Source organism: Bidens hawaiensis, unplaced genomic scaffold (genome assembly GCF_021521415.1).
Source record: "Bidens hawaiensis isolate Kalapana, Puna unplaced genomic scaffold, B.hawaiensis_p1.1 tig00009161_1, whole genome shotgun sequence".
NCBI lineage: Eukaryota > Viridiplantae > Streptophyta > Magnoliopsida > Asterales > Asteraceae > Bidens > Bidens hawaiensis.
The window spans coordinates 119734-142628 of NW_027491675.1; the positions used below are offsets into that span (position 1 = coordinate 119734).

The 22895-nt window shown below is 40.8% G+C and overlaps 2 protein-coding genes across 2 annotated transcripts in view; one reads left to right on the plus strand and one right to left on the minus strand.

Annotated features, from left to right (window-relative positions):
* Positions 1 to 903: 903 nt before the first annotated feature.
* LOC143531452 (N6-mAMP deaminase-like) overlaps positions 904 to 22895 on the minus strand; it is a 92462-nt gene continuing 70470 nt past the window's right edge. The window contains exons 2-12 of the mRNA XM_077026746.1: positions 4456 to 4562; positions 4318 to 4388; positions 4142 to 4233; positions 4016 to 4075; positions 2729 to 2935; positions 1902 to 1978; positions 1737 to 1806; positions 1481 to 1594; positions 1333 to 1399; positions 1135 to 1239; positions 904 to 1030 (exon numbers count right to left, since the gene is read on the minus strand). Of these exons, the coding sequence (XP_076882861.1) occupies positions 912 to 1030; positions 1135 to 1239; positions 1333 to 1399; positions 1481 to 1594; positions 1737 to 1806; positions 1902 to 1978; positions 2729 to 2935; positions 4016 to 4075; positions 4142 to 4233; positions 4318 to 4388; positions 4456 to 4532 (1059 nt within the window). The 5' untranslated portion in view covers positions 4533 to 4562 and the 3' untranslated portion in view covers positions 904 to 911. The remainder of the gene's footprint in view (positions 1031 to 1134; positions 1240 to 1332; positions 1400 to 1480; positions 1595 to 1736; positions 1807 to 1901; positions 1979 to 2728; positions 2936 to 4015; positions 4076 to 4141; positions 4234 to 4317; positions 4389 to 4455; positions 4563 to 22895) is intronic.
* On the plus strand, positions 11115 to 21682 carry LOC143531425 (uncharacterized). Its single transcript, XM_077026727.1, has 10 exons — positions 11115 to 11145; positions 15582 to 15623; positions 19202 to 19222; positions 20146 to 20295; positions 20436 to 20612; positions 20829 to 20917; positions 21015 to 21079; positions 21178 to 21280; positions 21368 to 21487; positions 21569 to 21682. The coding sequence occupies exons 1-10, from the start codon at positions 11115 to 11117 to the stop codon at positions 21680 to 21682; spliced, it is 912 nt and encodes a 303-aa protein (XP_076882842.1).

Here is a 22895-nt window from a genome sequence, read left to right on the forward strand (position 1 = left end):
TGTTCATCAGTCATAGTTTTGCTTTGGTACGCTATAGGCCTCTTCTTTAGCTTTTGTAAGTGATTTTGTACACAATATAAAATAAAATTAAATTGTATTTTTTAAATATAACCTTTATATAGTGTGGTACTAGTTATATTAACATACTCGTTTAAGACCCGTCTATTATACGGGTAGTTTTTGAAAACACAATATCTAATAAATCATCGATATAAAGAAACTATAAACCAATTAAACACTATTAATACACAGTCGTTGTACAATAGTCTTTAAAAAAAAATTTAAAGTAAAAGATTATTATAAATATCAAATATTTAAAAAAAAATAGGAACTAAATATTAAATTAACAAATTTTGAAACATAAATTTTAGGAAATGGTAAATATTATTTTACTATTATAAATTTGTTAAAAATAATGAGTTTTAATGTGAGAGTGACAAGTGACAAAAATTGTAATTTTTTATTAGAGTATAGATATAGATGTTTTTTTTCGTGTATATTGTGATTAAGGATAGAGATTTAAAAGCATTTGAACATAATCATAACTTATTTTACCTATTTATTTAAACTTGTCAAATAGGTTATATGACCTACATTTATATTAAACGATTTAAACACATCAACCCAAAATACTTTTTGCTAAATTTTGTGTTTGTATCAAGAATTGACACCTCATCACATATAGAAATCATGATTTATTTTTTTCTTGTGCTTAATAGTTTTACTGGTGTATTCACTCAAAATAGTTGAACATAATGAGATTTTATGCAGTTAAATAATTATAATGAAGTGACTTACGTTTAGATTCAAGATATTTGTTCATACCCTTTTGGATAATAGCAATTTCTAAGGTCAAAATAGAAATAAAATATGGTCAACATAAATGTATAGCAACATCAATAGTAATTGTGCTATAGTGTCCTAGCAGCAGATTCATACACTCTCATTAGTTCCTTCTTTACCTCATTTCCAGCAAATATGAAATCAACAGCTTTTCTGGCTAGTTCAAACAACTCCATCTTCCCAAGACCTTCAACACATTAAAGACAACATCAAATCACTTATCATTCATTAAATTATGCATCCAATATGTCACATGACATGATACTGGTAAATAGTAGTAATAATACTAACCAAAAGCAGAAGATACAAGAGCATATTCGTTTGAAAGACTTGTCGAGAATACCCCCGAGTCATCCGTGCAAAGAACAATGGGATGGTTTTCCTTGTAAAGATTGGCTGTAAACAAAAACATCATTTATTCTCAAGTCAAGGGGTAAAGGGGGTAAAATTGCCATTTTCTAATTTAAATCTTGAGAAAGAACAACTAACCAAAATGATGAACATCTACGGAAGAGATCGTCTCGGTTCGTATATTGGACGTTAAACATATTTCAACCTGTATGCAAAAGAAAATACTTATAAAAACCGCTAAATATATAAACATATCATTAAAATAGATATAAGAACATAAATCTACCGGTATTTTGTAAGATTTTAATTTTCTCCATTCTTCATCTTGAAAGCAACACGCGTGCCCAATTCTACCAGGAAGAAAATCGAGCATTGATTGAATTTCAACTGAATTAGGTACCTAAAACCACTATGCCAGTACAGGTTGAAAGGGGTCGCTATTATAATAACTTGTGTGTTAAATATAACTACAGAAACTCTTATTACATTAATAATCTAAATAATGAAATAAAACAATTTAGTTTATTTGTTTAAGAGAGGACCTCGCCACAGTGAAGTGTAACCGAAAGACCTTGTTCTCTAGCAAACTTCAAAGCCGGAAGAAACGTTGCCCTAAAAAAATTCAAAATAATTTAAACGTATTTCAGAATTACTAAAACAAATCACATTAACCGAAATGGCAAACAGATTAAAGTTTTGATTTTTACCATTCACCGACAGTCGGATTGCCTGAAAGATCAATTCCAATAACACCCATACCCTTCATTTCCAAAGCAAGATTAACCTAAAACAAGTTTCCGGGTTTTTAAACATAATTAAATTAATTATTGGACAAGGGCCAAACAGGTCTTTGGTGAAGTTAGGTTGACGTTATGCGATTTTTGGCCAATTAATTTTTATATAAACCTAGTGTGTCATATATGGTTACAAAAACCATAAAATTCAAATAATAATCTTATTTACTGAATAAAATGGTTTAAAAGATTTTATACATTATATATAAAGTTTGGATGATTTTCAGCCCGTTCAACATATTTAACCTGATAGAAATAAAACATAAACCAAATCTACGAAACACCAAACCATTATAACCGAACCCAAACAGAAACCGGCAGTTTGGTTTTGTGTTTTTGTAAAAACAGAACTTTTCAGTTTTGCATGAAAAATAGAAAAAGACGAACCGATTCTATGAGTTTTATTTTTAAACTTGAATTTTAAGTAATTTATAAGAATTTAATAAATAGTGTTGCCCAAATATTTCAGCCTAAACGTATAATGATCAATTAACTATGAATTAACAAAAAAGATTTAGGCTTAAATTAATTATTTGAGCAACTCTTTTTTGTCCAACCAAAACTATCTAACCCAAACGGTAAAACTGAAAAGTCCAAAACCGAACAGTGGTCGTTGGTTTTTGGTTCGGTTTGAACCCAAAATAAATCCAAATCGCCCATTTGAACATAAATGGGTCAAAACAGCAACTTGTAGGACTAAAATCTTGTAATAATTTAAAAATGACATTCTAAAAACTTACGGTTTCCATTGCAGATGCAGTAGACTCACGGCGATCAATGCTAAGTAGAAGTCTAACAATTATCTTCTTTTCGGTTTTAAATTTTGAAAATTTTTCAAAATCACCACAAGAAAAATTGATGTCAAGATTACTACTACTCGCAGATCTTAAACCATCAATAACAGCTTCCATGTAGGACTGCTTGCTCATACCGATTGAATCATTCCTCTATAAATACTTTAATTAGATCAAATCTGAAAACTTTATCCATTTCTTTAGATAACTAAATAAGGAATCCATGATAAAATGTAACTGTATATACATTTAGAGGTGCATAGGCTGAGTAATGGGTCAAAATTTGTTATTTTACGCGGGTCAAAATGAATCTTTTTTAACTTTATATGCAACTTATGTGGTGAATTAATATGATTACAGAAATAATATAACTTTTTAAATAAAGTGACTTCGGGGCTTGTTGTTAAATCAATGCACCTTGGATGACTATAAATCATTTTGAACCGTTACCTTTAAAAGGTCAAATCATTTTCACATTTTGCTTAGCACATTTGACATGTTAAAAATAAAAAAAAAATAATTCATGTTTGTAATTGAAAATTATTTGAATTTAATGTCATTTTGCCATTTTATAAACAAGTTCAATTTTCTTTTGGTGATATTTATCCAACATGTTTTCATGTTCTATGCTAGCACGTAGGCCTAGTGAACTGTTCGTGAACCGTTCTGCGAGAAGTTCGTTTATGTTCGTTCATTTAATAAAGGAATGAACACGAACACAATTTTTTGTTCACTTATTCAAATGAACAAACATGAACACATGTCATGTTCCGTTCGCTCATTTATGTTCGTGAGCATTCATTCACTTATGTTCGTACTTCGTTCGTTTATATCTCTTCACTTAAGTCCATTTCTTTAAGCATGTCCATTCAAATTTATTTATTACTAATATAAATTTAAAGTCGATTTGATGTTCAAATTTTATAAAGCTTAAGTTCAATTTTAAATCAGTTTGATAACTTTGTTTAGTTTTAAAATGTTGGATACTTGGATGTAAGTGTAAAGATGACGATATTTCACCTTTACTTTTAGTTGGTGTTCGTTTGTGTTCTTGAACCGTTTGTTTATGACATTGACGTACAAACACCAACGAACACGACACACGAAATGAACAAGAAAATCGATTTGTTTAAGTGTTCGTGTTCGTTTTGATTTGTTTACAGGCCAGGCATATACAGTAACAAAATCATATTTTTATTTATTAATTTAGAAAAAGTTGGAATGTGGAAGTACCTTTGGAGTTGTTCTTAACTCCAAATAAACCACATTTTCAGCTGCAAAATCTTCAACTACCTACAAAAAACAAAGGAGATAATTGTGCATCATGACAAAATAATATCAAGATAGAAATTAGCATACTTCTTTGGTGATTCTTGTAATGGTTTTGTGGTCGGTGGTAACAACATGGATAAGATCAAACAGCTTGAAGACTTGGCGTAGTGTCGGGTCATCTAATTTTGGTTGCATACAACAACATGAGTAAAGAAAAGAAATTATTAGAAAAATAAATAAAAGAAGTGGAGATGAAGGCATACTTTTCCTGATAACATGCTCAAAATCAGAGAAGACGATTGTGCCCTTTTCACCCAATTCTCTAGCAAGTTCTCTGTTGGCAATTGATGAAACAAAAAGAAGAAAGAAATGAAGAGAAGAGAAGAGAAGAAGATACATACAGTAGAGTTGAGTTTCTAATGGAGCCATTGAGGTGGGCATGCAGTTCCACCTTTGGAATAGAAACCCACCATTCCATCTCCTTCTCCTTCTCCTTCTCCTTCTCCTTCTCCTTCTCCTTCACTTCACTCTTGTTGATTTTCAATCCCCAATGGGATTTTTTAGTATCTAGGGCACCAAATTAGTAGGATAGATATACTTCTAGTTGGGATTTCTTATTTTTATAACTTATAATAATTATTATATTGAAAAGAAGTTAAAAACTGTTACTTAATGCATGAATTTTAATAAGTTACAAAGAAATCTTGTAACTTATGAATTTAAAAATAAGAAATCCCAAACACCCTTTAAGTCGGTGTTTGTTTGACCGTTAAAAATTAGAGAGTCAAGGATAAAGTCGTCTTTTCATACATAAACCTAAAATAATATTAATAATAATAATGTTCACATCCCAATTTCATGACAATCAATCTTCTAAATTATCACAATCATACTTTTCAGGTAGTTTTGGTGATTGTGTACTCAAATTTATAAACTGGAGAGAGAGAGAGAGAGATGCAGGTCCTATATAATGGATCTCACAACTTTACTCGGATCAATCCGTATTGTTAGTTAGCGGAAATCACTAACAACAATCGGATCTTGGATTTTAGTTTGCTAACACAAAAGAGAGAACAAGTTCTTAGAAAGATGTTTTATTTTCAGGAGTTATGTCTTTTATGTTTTGTGTGTGAAGAAATGAGTAAAAGTGACTCTTTCGTAGGGTCCCAATTTCTCCAAAGTTTATATTTACCATACAAAATAAATTTACCATACAAAATAAACGTACTGAGTACGTAATACACTGACTAAAAGTAAACTGAAAGACATATATAATCCTAATACTAATATAGGATATTAGCTCTACAAGAGAGAGAGAGAGAGCGTCAATCATTCAAATTCAAATTATTTGTTTGGGGCTTAAATAAGATTCAATGTGAAACTCATCAGAGAGAGAGAGAGAGGGAGAGAGAACGACAATCATGCAAATTATTTGTCTGGGGCTTAACAAGATTCAATGCGAAACTCATGAGAGAGAGAACGTCAATCCTCCAAATTATTTGCTTGGGGCTTGAACAAGATTCAAATATTGTGAAACTCAACCGAGGGGGGGGGATAACGATATCGAATGCAATACCTCATGATATTTTAAATCGATGGATATTCCTTTTGCTATAAATTTACAAATCCTAAAAAGATAATTTTAATGTGACCAATTTCCCTTCATCTCGGCTCCTTCTTCCATAACGTGAGCTTGGGGAAGAAGGATTGATCAAACTTTATTGAGTCTGACTCATAGTTGAACAAATATATTTCTATGGGAAAATAGCTAATCCTTTTGTTTTATTATAAATACGAAAAAGAAATTCTTTCAAAGGTGTGAGATAAAATAGTGATTGCGAGGCCTCAATTCTTGTCATCGATTCAACATTGACTAAAAAAGGGACAATTTCTTTGGAGGCATAGGCCTCTCAAAAGGTACCTCCTCAGGGAATATAAAGTTTTCATGAGGCTGATCTTGAGCCTATTGAGATTTTTTCCCCCGAAGGTGTACTAAATGTGTCCGAGCTTGTCCTACTACGGATAAAGTGAAATTACAATTGAAACAATAGAAAAAGAAATATGAGTTAATAGATGCTCTATCCTATTTTTGAGAATGAGTTGAAGCCCGTTCAAGCTTTTCCTGGGAGTATGGCATGAGTTACTGCAGCGTCGTAGCACATGGTACCAAGATTTCGTGATATGCTGTCGAGCTTATTCCACCATTGGATTTAGGGGTGTGCATGGGTTGAGTTGTTTTTGTTCTTACGTTCAAACGGGTTTTGCGCATCAGAATTTCTCTTTCGTGTCTATTATGAGTTTGCTTCATACTCTTGCTTGTTGATTCATTTGTGTTACATATGCGTTATTTGTTTAAAGCTATTGATTCATTTGTATAAATTCATTTCTGGTTTCATACTTTTCAATTGCTCCACTCCATATACATAAAATTTGAAATCATACACTTGGAGATTATTCGATAATCCATACGTAGTTGGAGATTATTCCATAATCTTTCTTCTGTCTCATATATATGTTGCAATGTGCCTGAAGAGACGTGGATCGACTTACTGGTAGACGATCTACTTTCCTCGGGTGTGATTATACTATTCCACCGATGGTTCTCTGGGATCTTGATTCTTCCACCTACAAAATAAACAGCACCGTAAACTTACCCCTCAGAAAGGGACAGAGGGGTCCTCTTTGGGGTAACCCTCCGGTGTGAGAATAAGTGTTTGTAGGAGAAGATAATAATATGAGAGTAAGGAAATCTGGAGAGTATTGCTTAATATAGCTGAATACTGTGTGATTGTGTTACTGGATGTAACTGAGTGTGATTGAGTGTCCCTTCCTTGTGGAGTTGATGTGGTATTTATAGTGCTAGGGTTTCCACTGATTGGGCTCAGCCTTGTTGGCCTCCTCCAATTGATTTGCGCCACGTGTCCTTGGGGACACCTGGTGCTTTTTCATTGGTTATAATCACGTGGTAGCACATGGGTTTTGCTGAGTTGTCCACCTTTCACTGGCAGCTGTCAACATCAGCATATTCTTATTCCTTAAAAAGATACATTCTGGAAGGTTGTCTGACGTGCACAATCAAGGTTGCCCTAATCCTGATTTGGATAAGGACGAGGTTGATTATGTGCATGTGTGATACGCGCCTATCCTGAGGATGCGCGAGGTCTTCTCTTTATTCTCACGCGCAGATGTTTCATGCGCAGATGTGATATGCACAAGCATGTGATATGCGCCACGCGCGGATGTGCCACGCGCAGATGTGATATGCGTGAGCATATGTGATATGCGTGAGCATGTGATGCATGAGCATATGTGATATGCGTGAGCATATGTGATGCCTGAGCATGTGATATGCGTGAGCATATGTGATGCCTGAGCATGTGATGCATGAGCATATGTTATATGCGCCATGCGCATAGGTTTTGGCTTTGTGCCTTCATAATGTCTTGATTTCAAGACTCTTGTCTATATCTTGTGGGTTGACCCGCCTCGCTCGGTGTTGAGGCGGGTACATACCTCTTCAAGCCCCCCCAGTCTAATGTGTTTCTTGTCTCGCGTGAGCGAGGTAAGATAGATATTAGACTTAATAGTTTGCTCTTTTAATAGGGTTTTGTCTTTTTCTTCTTATTACTCGTCGTTGCGCGAAATTCTATCCTTTTGGTTGAAACGAATCATCTATGTACGTGATGGAGACGTGTCAGACCTTTCGTGTGCTCGAGGTGCTACAGTTGCCTTTCATGTCCCCTCACATAGTGTCAGGAACACGTGTCGCGCTCGCGTTGGTCCGTACCTGCGAGTGGTGGCGCGTGAACTCTGGTGGCAGCTGTATAGTTTCTTTTCGTGTCCCCTCACACAGTGTCAGGGACACGTGTGGCGCTCGCATTGGCTTACACCTGCGAGTGGGGGCGCGTGAAATCCGATCAGCACCACTTTTTCTCTCTCCTGGGCCTATAAAAGCCAGCCCCTTTGAGTTTTTTATCCTTCATCTTCTTGTTTGTTCAGAGCTTTTTCTTTCTTTCATTCTATTCCGATTACCGTCTTCTGCTTCCAGATCTCTGTTCCTTTAGAAGCATCCTCCGTTCGTTTTTACCGTTGTATGTCTGATAGTTCAGACAACACAATCTCCCCTATCCATCGCCGTGTTAAATCCTTAGTAATGTCTACGTTGAAGAAGACCGGCAAGGGGAAGAAAGCTGCTGAGGCCTCATCGGAGGATGTAGGGAAGACCAAGGCAGTGAAGAAGTGGGATGAAATCCCCTGCAAACTGAGGCAGGCTGATTTTGACAGCCTTATCGCCTCTCAGGGTTTTCTCCCTGAGTTTGGCTGCATGCTGCCGGCGGCCGGGCAGACGGCGGCGGACCCGCCCACCGGCTATATATCCCTTTATAGCCATTTTTTCACCCATTGCAACCTTCGTCTCCCGATGACAAGGTTTGTGGGTGCGGTGCTTAAATTTTATGGGATTCATATATCCCAAGTCCATCCGTTTGGACTCGTGCGCATGACTCATTTTGAGTTCATGTGCAAATCCCAGCGCGAGGAGCCCACCCCTCGGCGCTTTCAGTTTTTTTATAAGCCCAAGATCCAAGATTCTTGGTTTTCCTTCATTCCTCGCAGTCAGAAGGTGAAGTGCTGCACTGTTTCATTCAAGAGCCTTCATGACTGGTCTGAGAGATTTTTCTACATCAGGGCTGGTGTGATCCCCATCCGCATGACCATGCGCGCGATCTCTTCTGCGCCTGCGGATGTGGGTGTCCTCAAGAACCCAACTGGCGCCTGGGTTGATAAGTTGATCGCTGAACCATCCCCCGCCAAGAAAATTTGTGAGGAGGCGCTGGTGGGGGTTGGTATGAGCAGGAGGTGGGCCGACAGCGTGACTGAGCCCGTTATCCATGTTGACGGCTTGTGTAAGTTAATCTCATTGCCTTACTTCTGCGCGAATATAATTCGTTTTGCTGATATCATTTGATTTGTTTTGTGCAGTCACCAAGGAGTATATCCACGCCGCCTATGATGAGCATATGGAGGGTGGCTCCGTCGCGCTGGGCGCTGGGGAGGTTGGCTTCCCCGATCGCTTTGATGACATGTTCATCCCTGTTGATCTGGGATTTCTCTTTGAGAGCGATGCGCCTGGTAAGCCTTTGTACTAATGCTTATGCCTTTATAATACCAAATTTGGCTAACATTTCCGTTGCATGTATTGTAGATGCGCTCGAAAACTACGAGCTGGAGCTCGCGGAAGAGGAGGAGGAGGAGGAAGCGCCCCAACTAAAGCGTAAAGCTAAGGGGAAAACTGGCGCAGGGGCCAGTAAGAAACAGAAGAAAGATGATGCCCCTGTTGTTCAGGATCCTCCTACTCAGGCGAAGGGACCTGAGAAAACCCAGGTGTATACCACCAAGTTTTCCTTGTCTTCTCTGCCTCAAAAAGTGGGCAGACCTCCTGTCCACTTGAGGTATGGTGCCACTACCTCCTCCCTTCGCGCGGCGGAAAAGGGAAGCGGTGTTGCGCCTTCCACAGGTATACTTTGCTTATCCTTTGGTTATCTTTTATGGTTCTATGAGCGCGATTCTGATAGAATTACTAATGAATCTTTGCTCACTCAAATGTTTGTAGAGCCGGCGACCCTGGTGGACCAACCTCAGGCGCAACAAGGTGCCGAGCCTGCGCCGGAGGTCGCTTCGAAGTCCCCTGTTTTACCCTCCAAAAAGGGGAGAATGGACTTCATGGCGATGTTTGCCTCGCGAACGGAGTTGCGCCAATGTATGTACTGCCCTTTTATTTTCTGACTTTTTTCTTTTAGATCAAGTCATGAACCATTTCTTTTTGTTGATTTTTCATAGAGGTCATTGCTGGCGTACAAGCTGCTGGCGGCACTCCTGGCGCCGGTGCCAGCGCCGCTGGTTCTGCTCCTGCTCCTGCAAGTGCTGAATCTCCCCTCATCGGGATTACTAAGGAGCAGGAGGCCGTTTTACGCGCCGACCTGGCGGCGTCAAGACCTCCCTCACCTCCTCCTCGCGAGACTGTATTTGGTTCTAGGTCGCAGGAGAAAAGGCATGTTTCCGAGGAGGGTGAGGAGTTTGAAGTTGAAGACTCCGACGGCGGCCGCGCCAGCCCTGCAGCGCCACGAGGTTTCGCGGCGGAGCCTTCTCTTGGGGCTGGCGCTAACTTTTCTGCTTCATCCCCGCAGGTATAGGTTCGTTTTTGCTCCGCTGCGCGGACTTCCATCTTAGTGTTTTGATGACTTAGATAATTACTTTGTGTTTGCAGGAAGCCGATCACATTTACCGCCCTAGATGGAATATTACTGAGGACAGCTCATTTCAATCCATGGGTGTGTATGCGGAATTCTGGGCTCATTCTGTGCCTCCAGCTGAAAAGAGGTTTCAGGAGGGCCGCGCTCGCGATGACTTGCTCAACGATCATCTGTTTGCTGGGTCGGCTTTCTTTGCTGCCTCCCAAGAGCTTCGCTATGATTACATAAAGGTACGTGATGCTCTTGCGGAAGCCAAGCAAGAGGCTAAAGTGTCTGCTTGGCATCTTTCTGATGCTCGAGAGAGAGCTGAGAAGCTCCAAGCAGAGCTCAGTGAGAACAGAGCAAGTGCTAACACCGTCTTCGTGAAGCGCGGTCATGAGCTACAGGCTGCGAGGGAGAAGCTACAGGCGGCCGAGGCGGACGCTGCCAAGTACGCGCGTAGAGTGCGCGACTTGGAGCTGGACGCGGAGGCGCGTGACCAAGCTCTTGTCCAGTCTATAACTGACAAATCATCACTGGAGAGTGAGGTTGCCCGCCTGAAGAAGGAGCTGGCGGCCGCGCAGGTAGAAAAAGATGAAGCCCTGGCGACGGCAGCGTCTAGCCAGGAAGCACTTGACCTTGCGCGAGCGGAAAAAGAAGAAGCCTTGGCGAAACAAGCTAAAGAAACTGTTGAGTTGTTAAACTCTCAGGTTCCTTCTCTTGAGACGTCTGTTGCTTCCCTCGCGCAGGATCGCCAATGGCTAGTCTCACAGGGCATGACTCGTTGCGCTTACGCGATGAAATAATCAGACGAGTTTCAGGCCCTTGTGATGGATTGCAACGCTGCCGCGCGCCTGGTGGGTCGAGCTGAAGGGTTCAAGGATGGCTATGAATATGGGATGCTGAAGAAGAACCCATCCGACTACCCTTATCAGAGCGACGTTGCCTGCGCGGACATGGCCGCGATGGGGGAGAAGTATTTGAATACTCCTATTCCCATCCTTGGGCAGGTATTTTATCCTTAATGATATTACCCTGACTTATTTTCCAAGTCTTTTTTGTACTTATATTTTTCCATATGATTCGCAGATATCCGCGCTTGCTGACCAGCCCGACCTCGGCGCGCTAAAGAAATTACTTGACGAGTGCGAAGGGGCTGGTGGCGGCGATGATGGCGCGGGGAATGCTGCTCCTGCTAGCGGCTCTGGCGTGGCCAAAGGATCCGCTCCTGACACTGTTGTGCTAGAAGACTCCATTCAGGATGAACAACTTGACTATGGTCAGTTTGGAGATGACGAGGAGCAGGCTGCGCCAGATGCTGAGGGCGGTGATGAGGATTATGAAGAGGCTGACGTCGACGTGGAGACTTGAGAAGCCCTTCATGTTTTTTTTTTTATTTTTATTTGTAGTTTGTATCTCATCATCTTGTAAACTTGTAAATTTCAATGCTTTGAAATGAAATTTTGTTTTTCCCTTCTTTGCATCTTGCGCATTCCCTGTTCATCTTTTTATATCGCATGTTTGCTTGTTGAAAATAAGATATGCTTGCACGTTGAAATAAGAACAAGGTTGTAAGGAAATTATTATACTTAATCCTTGTCATATTGTAAGTGATTTTGCCATATCTTGATTATGTTGACACGTGCCTTGGCGTTTTCATTATTCCTCTTTTGCGCGACGTTACCGCGCATTCATTATATGGAATTATGAGTTTTTTAGCCTTTACGTGTCAGTATGTGTTACTCAGATATCCATTACAATTTTATGCGCGACCCCGACCTGAGACCTTAACAACTATGTTTTGGCATTTGCTTTGCCTTAGTTGTGTTTAGGTATTTTTATGGTCAGGCTGCGCAGCATGTAGGATGGATGTTGTGAGTGATTTGAGCTAAGGCTCACATTATTGGGCTAAGGCCCTGAGCTAAGGCTCATATTATTGGGCTAAGGCCCTGACGTTTTAGAGTTAAGACTCGTTAACGCGTTTTTGAGCTTGAAGCTCGCGCATGTATGTTTTACTTCGTTTTATTTTGTTTTGATGTCAATACAATGTTGTCATATTGCTCAAAATTAATAAAGGGAAGTGTGAAACATGTATGCCAAAGGTAATAGAATCCACATTAAGAGAAGATAGCGCGTATCATTATTCATAATGACTTAAAAAGCCTTGATTACAAACTTGACAATTTTTACATGAAACATCTTCTAAGCTGTGCCGCGTTCCATGCGCGCGGGATCTTCTTTCCATTCAAATCTTTTAAGGCATATGCGCCTTTTCCCAATTCTTCCAAGACTTGATAAGGTCCCTCCCAATTGGGGGACATCTTTCCCGGGGGAATCGCGCGGCTAGCTTCATTGTTTCGAAGGACAAAATCATTCTTCTTGAAGTGGCATTCTTTCACGCTCTGATTGTAATATTTTTCCAGTTTTTTCTTGTACTTGGCTTCACTGATGATAGCCGCCTCTCTGCGCCCTTCAAGTAAGTTGAGATCCAACCTTCTTTCGCGCTCGTTATCAATCTTGTTCATCATGAGCACTCTATGGGATGGGCATCCAATTTCTGCTGGAATCATTGCCTCCGTTCCATAGGTTAGGCTGAACGGGGATTCGCCATTGCTAGTTTTGCTTAATGTCCTGTGTGCCCACAGGACATTAGGTAGCTCTTCAACCCAAGAATGGGATTCTCCCTCCAACCTTTTCTTCAGCCCATTTAACAAGCTTTGATTCGCGCGCTCCACTTGGCCATTCCCCTGAGGGTGGTATACCGAAGTGAAGATTTGGTTGATGCGCAATTCCTTGAGCCAGTTGGATATCTTCCTGTCAGTGAATTGTTTGCCGTTATCGCTCACAATTTCCATGGGCAAGCCAAAACGGCATATGATGTGGCTCCAAATAAACTGCTTCATAGCTTCGACCCATTTTGTGAAATAGTCTACTGCCACTACCAAAAATTTTACTCGCCCTTGCGCTTGCGGAAGGGGACCCACAATGTCGATTGCCCATTTGTGGAAAGGCCATGCGGAGGTCACTGGAATCAAGTTGTTCTTTGGCCGCATGGTGTTTGGCGCATAGCTCTGACATGCTTTGCATTTTTGGATCTCTTTTAGAGCGTCCAAGTACATGCCTGGCCAATAGTAACCTGCGCTCATTGCCTTGGCAACCACCATGCGCGGGCCAGCATGTATTCCACAGATTCCTTCGTGTATCTCTCTGATCACATAGCTTGCTTCCTCAGCATCTAGACATTTCATGAGCGGCCCAAGATAAGAGCGTCGATATAATGTGCCATCAAGCAGTTCATAATTCTGCGACTTGTGTCTTATCTTCCTCACCTGTGCGCGATTGTCCGGTACCTTTCCCTCCTTCAAGAATTCCATTATTGGAGTTATCCATGATGAAGGGGTTGTATGAGTTACAAGGACAGACTTCGCTACCACCGACGGGTTACTCATTACTTCTACCCTGACATCTTTGCCAAAGTGATCGAAACTGGTTGATGCCATCTTGCTCAGCGCGTCAGCAGATTTGTTTTCACTGCGCGGAATATGAATGATTCTGAAGCAGTCAAACTGCTCGATGAGCTTTTTCGCCTGCTCTAGATATAGAGGCATGGTGTTCTCCTTGGCATCATAAAGGCCTTTGACCTGTGCTGCTACCAAGTATGAATCAACATGGGCCTCTAACTTTTTAACTCCGAATTTGTGGGCGATGCGCAGGCCAGCTAGCAGGGCTTCATACTCAGCCTCATTGTTGGTGCTCTTGAAGTCCAACCTGATGGCGTAAGTATATTCATGATTCTCGGGATCCACCAGTTTAAGGCCTGCGCCGGACCCCTCATTGTTTGAAGCTCCTTCAGTGAACAATCTCCAAACATTTTCTTCATCATTGGCTCGCGGAGGGTCTACCTCGCGCTGAGCCTCTTCAATTTTTCCTTCTGGAATTTCCGCGATGAAATCAGCTAAGACTTGTCCTTTTATTGCTGGGCGGGGCTTATAGGCGATCGTGTGTTCACCTAATTCCAGGGCCCATTTTGTCAGCCTTCCCGAGAGCGCGGGGCGCTGCAAGACTTGCTGGATATTGTAACCAGTCAGTACTTCAATGGGATGACCATTGAAATATCTATGAAGCTTGCGCGACGCGTGTGTTAGTGACAAAACTAACTTTTCCATGATGGAGTAGCGCGTCTCAGGATCTGTCAGCACCCGACTCACATAGTATATTGGCGTTTGGATTCCCTTGCGATCCACCAACAATACTGCGCCGATGGCGCGCTCTCCTGCTGATAGGTACAATGTCAAAGTTTCACCAGGAAGTGGAGCTGTGAGCGCAGGCAGATTTATCAAACATTCTTTAATCTCACTGAAAGCTTGCTCGGCCTCAGGAGTCCATTTGAACTGGCTTTTCTTTAAGCAGTTTCTCAATGTATTGACAAATGGGGTAGATTTGCTTGCATGGTTCGCTAGGAACCTGTTGATTGATACCAATCTACCATTCAGCTTCTGGACTTCTTTCATGGTGGATGGCGAAGGCATGTCAAGGATGGCCTCCACCTTCTCAGGATTCACCTTGAAACCATCCTTGGTGACCATTACACCTAGAAATTTTCCCTCTTGTACGCCGAAAGTGCATTTGCTCGGATTGAGCTTCATGTTAACTTCCGTTAGGCGCCCAAGGGTTTCTTCGATGTCTTTGAGCATTTGTTTTTCCTCCCTGCTTTTGATCACCAAATCATCCACATAGACTTCTAGGTTTCTTCCAATTTGCTCGCTGAAAACGGCATCCATAAGTCTTTGGTAGGTGGCGCCCGCATTCTTCAAACCAAAGGGCATTTTTGTGTAACAAAAAACACCCTTGTCGGTTCTGAAGGCGGTCTTGTCCTCATCTTGTGGTGCCATTTGAATCTGGTGATAGCCTTTGTAGGCATCCAGGAAACATTTTAGCTTGAATGGCGCCACGGAGTCCACCTTTGCGTCGATGTTTGGGAGGGGGTAACAATCCTTTGGGCACGCTTTGTTGAGGTCCTTGAAGTCAATGCACATCCTCCACGACCCGTTACTTTTCTTTACCATCACAGGATTGGCTACCCACGTCTGGTATCGTATCGGGCGGATGATGTTTGCGCGCAGTAGATCCTCAACCTGCTCATTCATGGCCCTCGCTTTCTCATCCCCCATGACTCTCTTCTTTTGAGCAATTGGCTCTACAGACTTGAACGTGTTGAGAGAATGTTGTGCCAGGTCTCGCGGAACCCCAGTCATATCAGAATGTTGCCACGCGAAGACCGACATATATGCTGTGAGCAATCTTTTTATTCTCACCCTCGTGTCGTCTGATATCGTTGCGCCAATTGTGATCTTCTGCTCCGGGAATTTTGGGTTGAGAATCCATTCCTCTGGCGCGTTGTCTGCCATTGGAAGTTTCATTCTCCCCTCCCGCGGAGTACTTGTCACTGCACACAAATGATCCCGGTATACAAAAGTTACACCTGTTGGTGTTGGGAACCCCAACGCGCCGTGCGCTGGCGACGGTATGGCGTTGAATTGGGCAATCGTTCCCCTACCCAAGATCATATTGTGGCAAGAAGTGGTGGGCAAGACCAAGAAGTTAACAACTTCGGCTCGCTTGTGTTTCTCATCCCCCATGGTTAGTTCAAATTGTATTTGACCTAGGGGATGAATGATTTCATTTGAAACACCAGAGATTGGTGCATTCACAATTTCAAGCCTTGCTTGGTCTGCCGGATCCAGTTTCCTGAAACATTGCTCATACATGATGTCTGATTCGCTGCCAGTGTCCACCAGGACTTTTGACACTTCGTAATGAGCAATGTGTGTAGTGATTACAAGAGGACTGCTGATGGAAGGGCCTCCCCTGATTCTTGGGAAGATTACTTGCTGCTCGCGCCAATCTCCTTGGATTTGCGCGCTTCTCTTTCTTGATCTTTGCCCTTGCGTTCCTCCCTCGGCTACACAGATTCTTTTGTACTTTTTGCTGGCAGAGGCTCCTTCTGGTTGTTCACTTTCTGGTCTTTGGTTTTTCACCAGGTGAGCCAGCTTGCCTGATTTCATATCCTTTTCAATTGCATCCTTCAAGTGATGGCATGAATCAGTGTTGTGTCCTGTGGACTTGTGAAACTCACAGTACTTGCCACTGCTTGACGGTCCCTTGTAGTGTAGTGGCTTGGGGCTTTTGAACTGGACATTCTCAGTGCTCAACACTTGTGAAGGTGTTTTAGTGAGGGGAGTCCATATTCTTGGCAGAGGTCTGCTAGGATCTCTGCCGCCTTCCCTCTTATCACCTTCCCCGCGATTACGAATGTCTTTTTGGGGCTGAGGTGAGCTTGGTTGCGCCTGTTTTTCTACGGGAGAAAAACTGGTTGGTTGCAACCTGGACCATACAGTGTTCTGTTTGCCCCTTCTTTCGTTGCTGCGCAGTGTCTCAGCTTGATGCCCTCTTTCTCTTGCCCTATCTTGGGCAATTTGTTTTTCATTTCTCGCGAAGACTCGCGATGCTTCCATTAGTTTAGCCCAAGTGGTGGGCATGCCATCTCTGCTTACGAGAGCTCGGCGGAGTTGATCACTGCGCGCGCCTTGTATAAAGGCCACGCGCAATAGTTGCTCAGTGATGCCTCCGATTGCCAGAGACTCCTGATTGAAACGAGTGATGTAGTCTTCAATCGTTTCATCATTCCTGCGCACGCAGTGCATGATGTCATCAGGGTCGCGCGTGTGTCTGCGCTGTTGTACGAAGTGAGCTTGGAACTTTTCCAAAAGTTCCTCGAACCCATCGATTTGCCCAGTAGGCAAGCTCTCGAACCAGACACGAGCCGCGCCCGTTAGGCATCGAGCAAACATGTGACACCATGTTGGCATCGTCCAGCTTTCTAGGTTTCCCGTGTTGTAAAAACCTTGCAAGAAATCATCTGGATCTGTTGTGCCGTCATATTTGCCCAAACCACTTGGCATCTTGGTTTTGTGCTGAATGGGGGCCTTCGCGATGCGCTCAGTGAATTTTGAATGTTTCACTAAGATGGCTGGCCTGTACGGTGTGGTTACGTCCACTTGCCCTCTCACTGGTGGGCTGTACGGTGCGTGCAGATCCAGATCGGCTCTGGCTCCAGGCGCCATGTTCATTTGCACGCGGGGCTGTGAGCCTCCTGCATGAGTATCTCGCGTCCTCCTGACGCTGTGCACTTCTTCATCACTAAACTCAGCGTGTTCAGTGTGAACAGAGTGACCCTCTTCCGGCGCGCGCCCCCTTCTTGTTCCATGAACAGTTTGCTTATCAAACGCTTGCCTTTGTGTTTTTTGTTTGACCAGCTCATTGTACTTGTCCATTAGACGCCGTTGCTCGTTTATGAGCCATTCTTTAGGGTCATTTGTTTCATCTTCCGGACCCATTGGTCCTTTTTGTTTCGCGCCGGCAAGATTTTGTAACGTGAGATCGTCTGGAGGAGTTTCAGTCTGGCCATGAGGAGTTGTGATGAAGGGACGGTTACTGGTGGTGCGAGTAGAATCACGCGGCACCCTCAGAAACTGCTGTCCCTCATTAACATCCTCACGTTCAATATCCTCCAGAACTTGATCGACGTTACGAGCACCAGAAACCATGGTGAAAATTTGTTTTTTTTTTTTTTATAGATCTGATGAGATCTTGTTGCCGTTGTAACAGTGGATGGCGCCAATGAAGAGACGTGGATCGACTTACTGGTAGACGATCTACTTTCCTCGGGTGTGATTATACTATTCCACCGATGGTTCTCTGGGATCTTGATTCTTCCACCTACAAAATGAACAGCACCGTAAACTTATCCCTCAGAAAGGGACAGAGGGGTCCTCTTTGGGGTAACCCTCCGGTGTGAGAATAAGTGTTTGTAGGAGAAGATAATAATATGAGAGTAAGGAAATCTGGAGAGTATTGCTTAATATAGCTGAATACTGTGTGATTGTGTTACTGGATGTAACTGAGTGTGATTGAGTGTCCCTTCCTTGTGGAGTTGATGTGGTATTTATAGTGCTAGGGTTTCCACTGATTGGGCTCAGCCTTGTTGGCCTCCTCCAATTGATTTGCGCCACGTGTCCTTGGGGACACCTGGTGCTTTTTCATTGGTTATAATCACGTGGTAGCACATGGGTTTTGCTGAGTTGTCCATCTTTCACTGGCAGCTGTCAACATCAGCATATTCTTATTCCTTAAAAAGATACCTTCTGGAAGGTTGTCTGACGTGCACAATCAAGGTTGCCCTAATCCTGATTTGGATAAGGACGAGGTTGATTATGTGCATGTGTGATACGCGCCTATCCTGAGGATGCGCGAGGTCTTCTCTTTATTCTCACGCGCAGATGTTTCATGCGCAGATGTGATATGCACAAGCATGTGATATGCGCCACGCGCGGATGTGCCACGCGCAGATGTGATATGCGTGAGCATATGTGATGCGTGAGCATATGTGATATGCGTGAGCATGTGATGCATGAGCATATGTGATATGCGTAAGCATATGTGATGCCTGAGCATGTGATATGCGTGAGCATATGTTATATGCGCCATGCGCATATGTTTTGGCTTTGTGCCTTCATAATGTCTTGATTTCAAGACTCTTGTCTATATCTTGTGGGTTGACCCGCCTCGCTCGGTGTTGAGGCGGGTACATACCTCTTCAGTGCCATGTGAGGATTAGGTAAAAGTCCTATTAACTAACAATTTAAAAAAATAAAACATAAACATACTAAAACAGGGAATCGAACACGGGTTCACTCTCATAATTTTATATAAATATAAAATTAAAAAAAAATTGTTGATAAGTCAATTTTGTCTTTTTGCTATCTAGTACTATAGTATGAGTGGATGACACATTATCAATATGTTTGTGCATTAATTTCGCCACTTGAGAGATGGCAGATGGAACAAAAGACGGAAGCTCAGCCCCTTTCTCCTACGGGTAACCTCTCGGATGGATCTCCCTATTTGATTCGGTTTGTTTTCGTTGGCCTTTTTTTTTTATTACAGTTGACCCTTTAATCATTTATACGCCTAACTCCTTTGATTTTTTTTTTCTTCGTATTTTTTAAATACAAATGCCTATTTTGTATAAACAAATCATTTTTTATCTTTTAAAATAACACAAAATGGTTAAAAAGTAATGCTTATTTAAGGGTGAGATCTGGTACACATACATGCACTTTTGAACTACAGTAATTACAGTTTCGAGAAAAATTATATTATAAAAAATAAAATCGTGTATAATAAAAAAGACATGAACAGATTAGGTTAATGAAAACTAATCTAAACACATGTAAGTTAGCTGAAAGATGTGTAGGCAAGAAATTAGAATTGATTTTTATTTTCATTTTTTTATATGTTGTTATAGTCTTTGTTAAAATAAAAAAGAATTAAAAACAATGTGGATCGTGTGAGTACATATATGTATTTTGCGAAGTATATATAAGGTAAATATATATAGGTTAGAAGCTACATATAAGTATTTTCATAATCTACATTTATTATTTTTCCTTTTTATTTTGGTAAAAGTTAGTAACATACAAATAGGATGAAAAGGTAAAAAAAAAAATTAGTGTTTAAAAATGATTTTCACAAGTTTCGTTTTCAAGTATCTTAGGGGTTTTATTTGAACCATCTCCTATATATTTGTGTGTGCGTAACAAGATGTTGTTACATAATAGTTATTATTATATTTACACATATGAAAACGATAGTTAAATAACAAATGTTTTGTATCGTACAAAAAATTATAATCATACATTTATATAAAAAAAAATCAAATACTTAATAAATAATAAACGAGCTAAGGTTGTGATTGAAAATTTATCAAACGCACTTACATTATAGGTTGTTACGTGACAGGGTTTGTGTGGGATCGGCATTGGATGGTGATTAACTCGAAAGGCCGAGGGTGCACCCAAAGGGTCGAACCAAAGCTCGCTATGGTTCAAGTGGAGCTGCCCCTTGAGGCCTTTTCTCTGGGTTGGAAGCCAAACAACTCATCTTACTTGGGTATATTTTTCTTCCTGCCAAAATTTTGTATTTCATGTTTACTAGAATAAAGGTTATTTGTTTGGTCAATGTATAAAAAACATACGCAACAAGGGCAGAAGAATTGTTGTTGAGTTCACTCGATTTTGTTCTAATGTCAGTGGTACGCGCTCCTGGGATGGCCGAGCTCAAGGTCTCACTGGCTAAACCATGTTTACTGTCTGATGGAGTCTCGGTTTGGGAATGGTCAGGCTCGGCCTGGGACGAGGGAGACGAGGCTGCCAGATGGTTCACTGATTACCTTGGAAAACCAAGCCGCTTAGTGCGCTTTAATGAAGGTACAATATAACTCTTAGTCAAGTTTATTATCTGTTATAGTTATTATTATTGTTGGTTAGCTTTGTTATTATCTTTTATAAATAGATCTGGTTTTCTGTTGTCAATACATAGAAATTATTATTAGTTATTTTGAATAATGTATTGTACCATTGTACAATATAATACAATGCATTACATGACATGAGAGATTAGTTTAATTTGTTTTCTATGTAAAGAATCGGAGACTAGACCCATTAACCCTCACTATGCATCCGGATTCAACGTGAAATTTACAGATCTTTCCCCCTTCCATTTGATCTCCGAGGTTAGCACTCATATAAGTACGCGATAAAAATGTCTTTAGACCCTTTGAAATTCGTAATTGGTTGTAAATTGTAATATGAATCTCTTAAGTCCTGCAGGCTTCTTTGGATGCTGTAAATGAACAACTAAAGGAACCGATAAGCATAAACCGATTTAGACCCAAGTACGCATTTAGCACATTAACTTAGCGTTCTCAAATGTTTTATTAAAAAAGAAGCATATCATTATTTTAGTAATATACTTTCAATAACCTTATTGCAGCATCTTTGTGAATGGTTGTGAATCATTTGCTGAGGACCTCTGGAAACAAATCAAAATCAATGACTCGACTTTTCAAAACGTCATGCTTTGCCCCCGCTGTAAGGTATTGCAGCAATTCTTTTTGTCACATAATTACTTGGGCCTCAACATTACTGTTATTATCACTATTACTATTACTACTATTATTCAGATACCCAATATCAATCAAGAGGACGGGAAACACGGAAGTGAACCTACCGCAACCATGATGAAATTCCGCTCATATAAAGTCTTGGAAGTGAACACCGTGACCACCCAATATAGGGGACGGGTTAGTGGCTAACACCTTTGGGTCTCACTGTGTTATGTGTTGTGTGTGTCTGAGAAAGAAATTAATATGGGTGGTGTATAGGTTTACATTGGGCAGATGCTGGTGTGTGAGGATAGCAAGGGGAAGATTGTGAGTGTTGGAGATATTATTGAGGTGGAAAGTGTATTCCCTTCATATGCAGATGTTGCAGTTTAATCTTTACACTCTCCTTCAATACTTAAGTCTTACCAGTTGTTCTTTGTTCAATTAATAAACTTGATAAACAAAACTAAAATATATGCAATTGTATGCTAGTTTTATGTCACCAAGGCCTCACTCAGATTTACATATTTGAAGCATACCTTTACAGATTCTGAATATCACATTGTTTAAACACATTAGCACCTAAAATTTAATTTTGTGTAATCGGAATTTGTAGATTCTACATATTAATTGAAACTTTTAGTAACATTCGATTCGAGGTATTTTGATATCGAGCTTTTAGAGTTTCTAGTTTAAAGCTTTAAAAGAAAAAAGCTCCTACTCAATAAAAAACTTTATTTGGTTGAGGGAGATTGAAGCTTTTAAGTTAGGAGAAAAAATTCTATATTTGAACGCTCGTACTTGTAGCGTTGAGAAAAACTACAAGCTTTTAGTATTTAAAATTTTACAAATTTGGTGCTTGAACTTCCATAAGCTTTTGTTAATTTATATAGTAGTTATACATTTAACCCTTATTCAAAACAAACTAGCCTCATGACTTTTTAAAAGACCATAATTTTTTTACACGCTAATATTTTTTTTAAGAAATGTTGGTTTTAAATAATCTCAACTATGTCATATTGGCAAATAACAGTCCCAACTTTTTTACTTTACTGATAGTGACCCAAATAAAGGGGCACTTGTTTTTTAACGGACCGTGACTAACGGATGTAACTCCGTTAGTGATTTGTTGACGTGGGCCTTCTTCTCCGACCGCATCACGCTGGAAACCTACCAAAAACCTTCAGCTCACCTCCATTCTCCCTAATATCGTTACACCGTCTCTCTCTCTCATTCGAAACCTAATTGACGTGCCACATTCGTTGTCTCCGGCAAAGTCCATCCTCGTCAATCGTGTACCATTCGAGGTAATTGACACATCATTCGACTCGCTTTAATCCTCTTAACAAAAGCCCTATGTTTATTTTGTAAATTATATAACATTGATTTCGAATTTTTGAAAATAAGATCGGGTTTAGTATCTAGGGATTGACCATGGAAGAAGATGATCATTTTCTAATTTCCGATGTGTTTTGAAGGGGATGAGACAGTGCAACGATATTAGGAAGAATGGAGGCGAGTTGCAGTTTCCGGCGTGACGCAGTTGGAGAAGAAGGTCCCCGTTAGCAAATCACTAATAGAGTTAACATCCGTTAGTCGTGGTCCT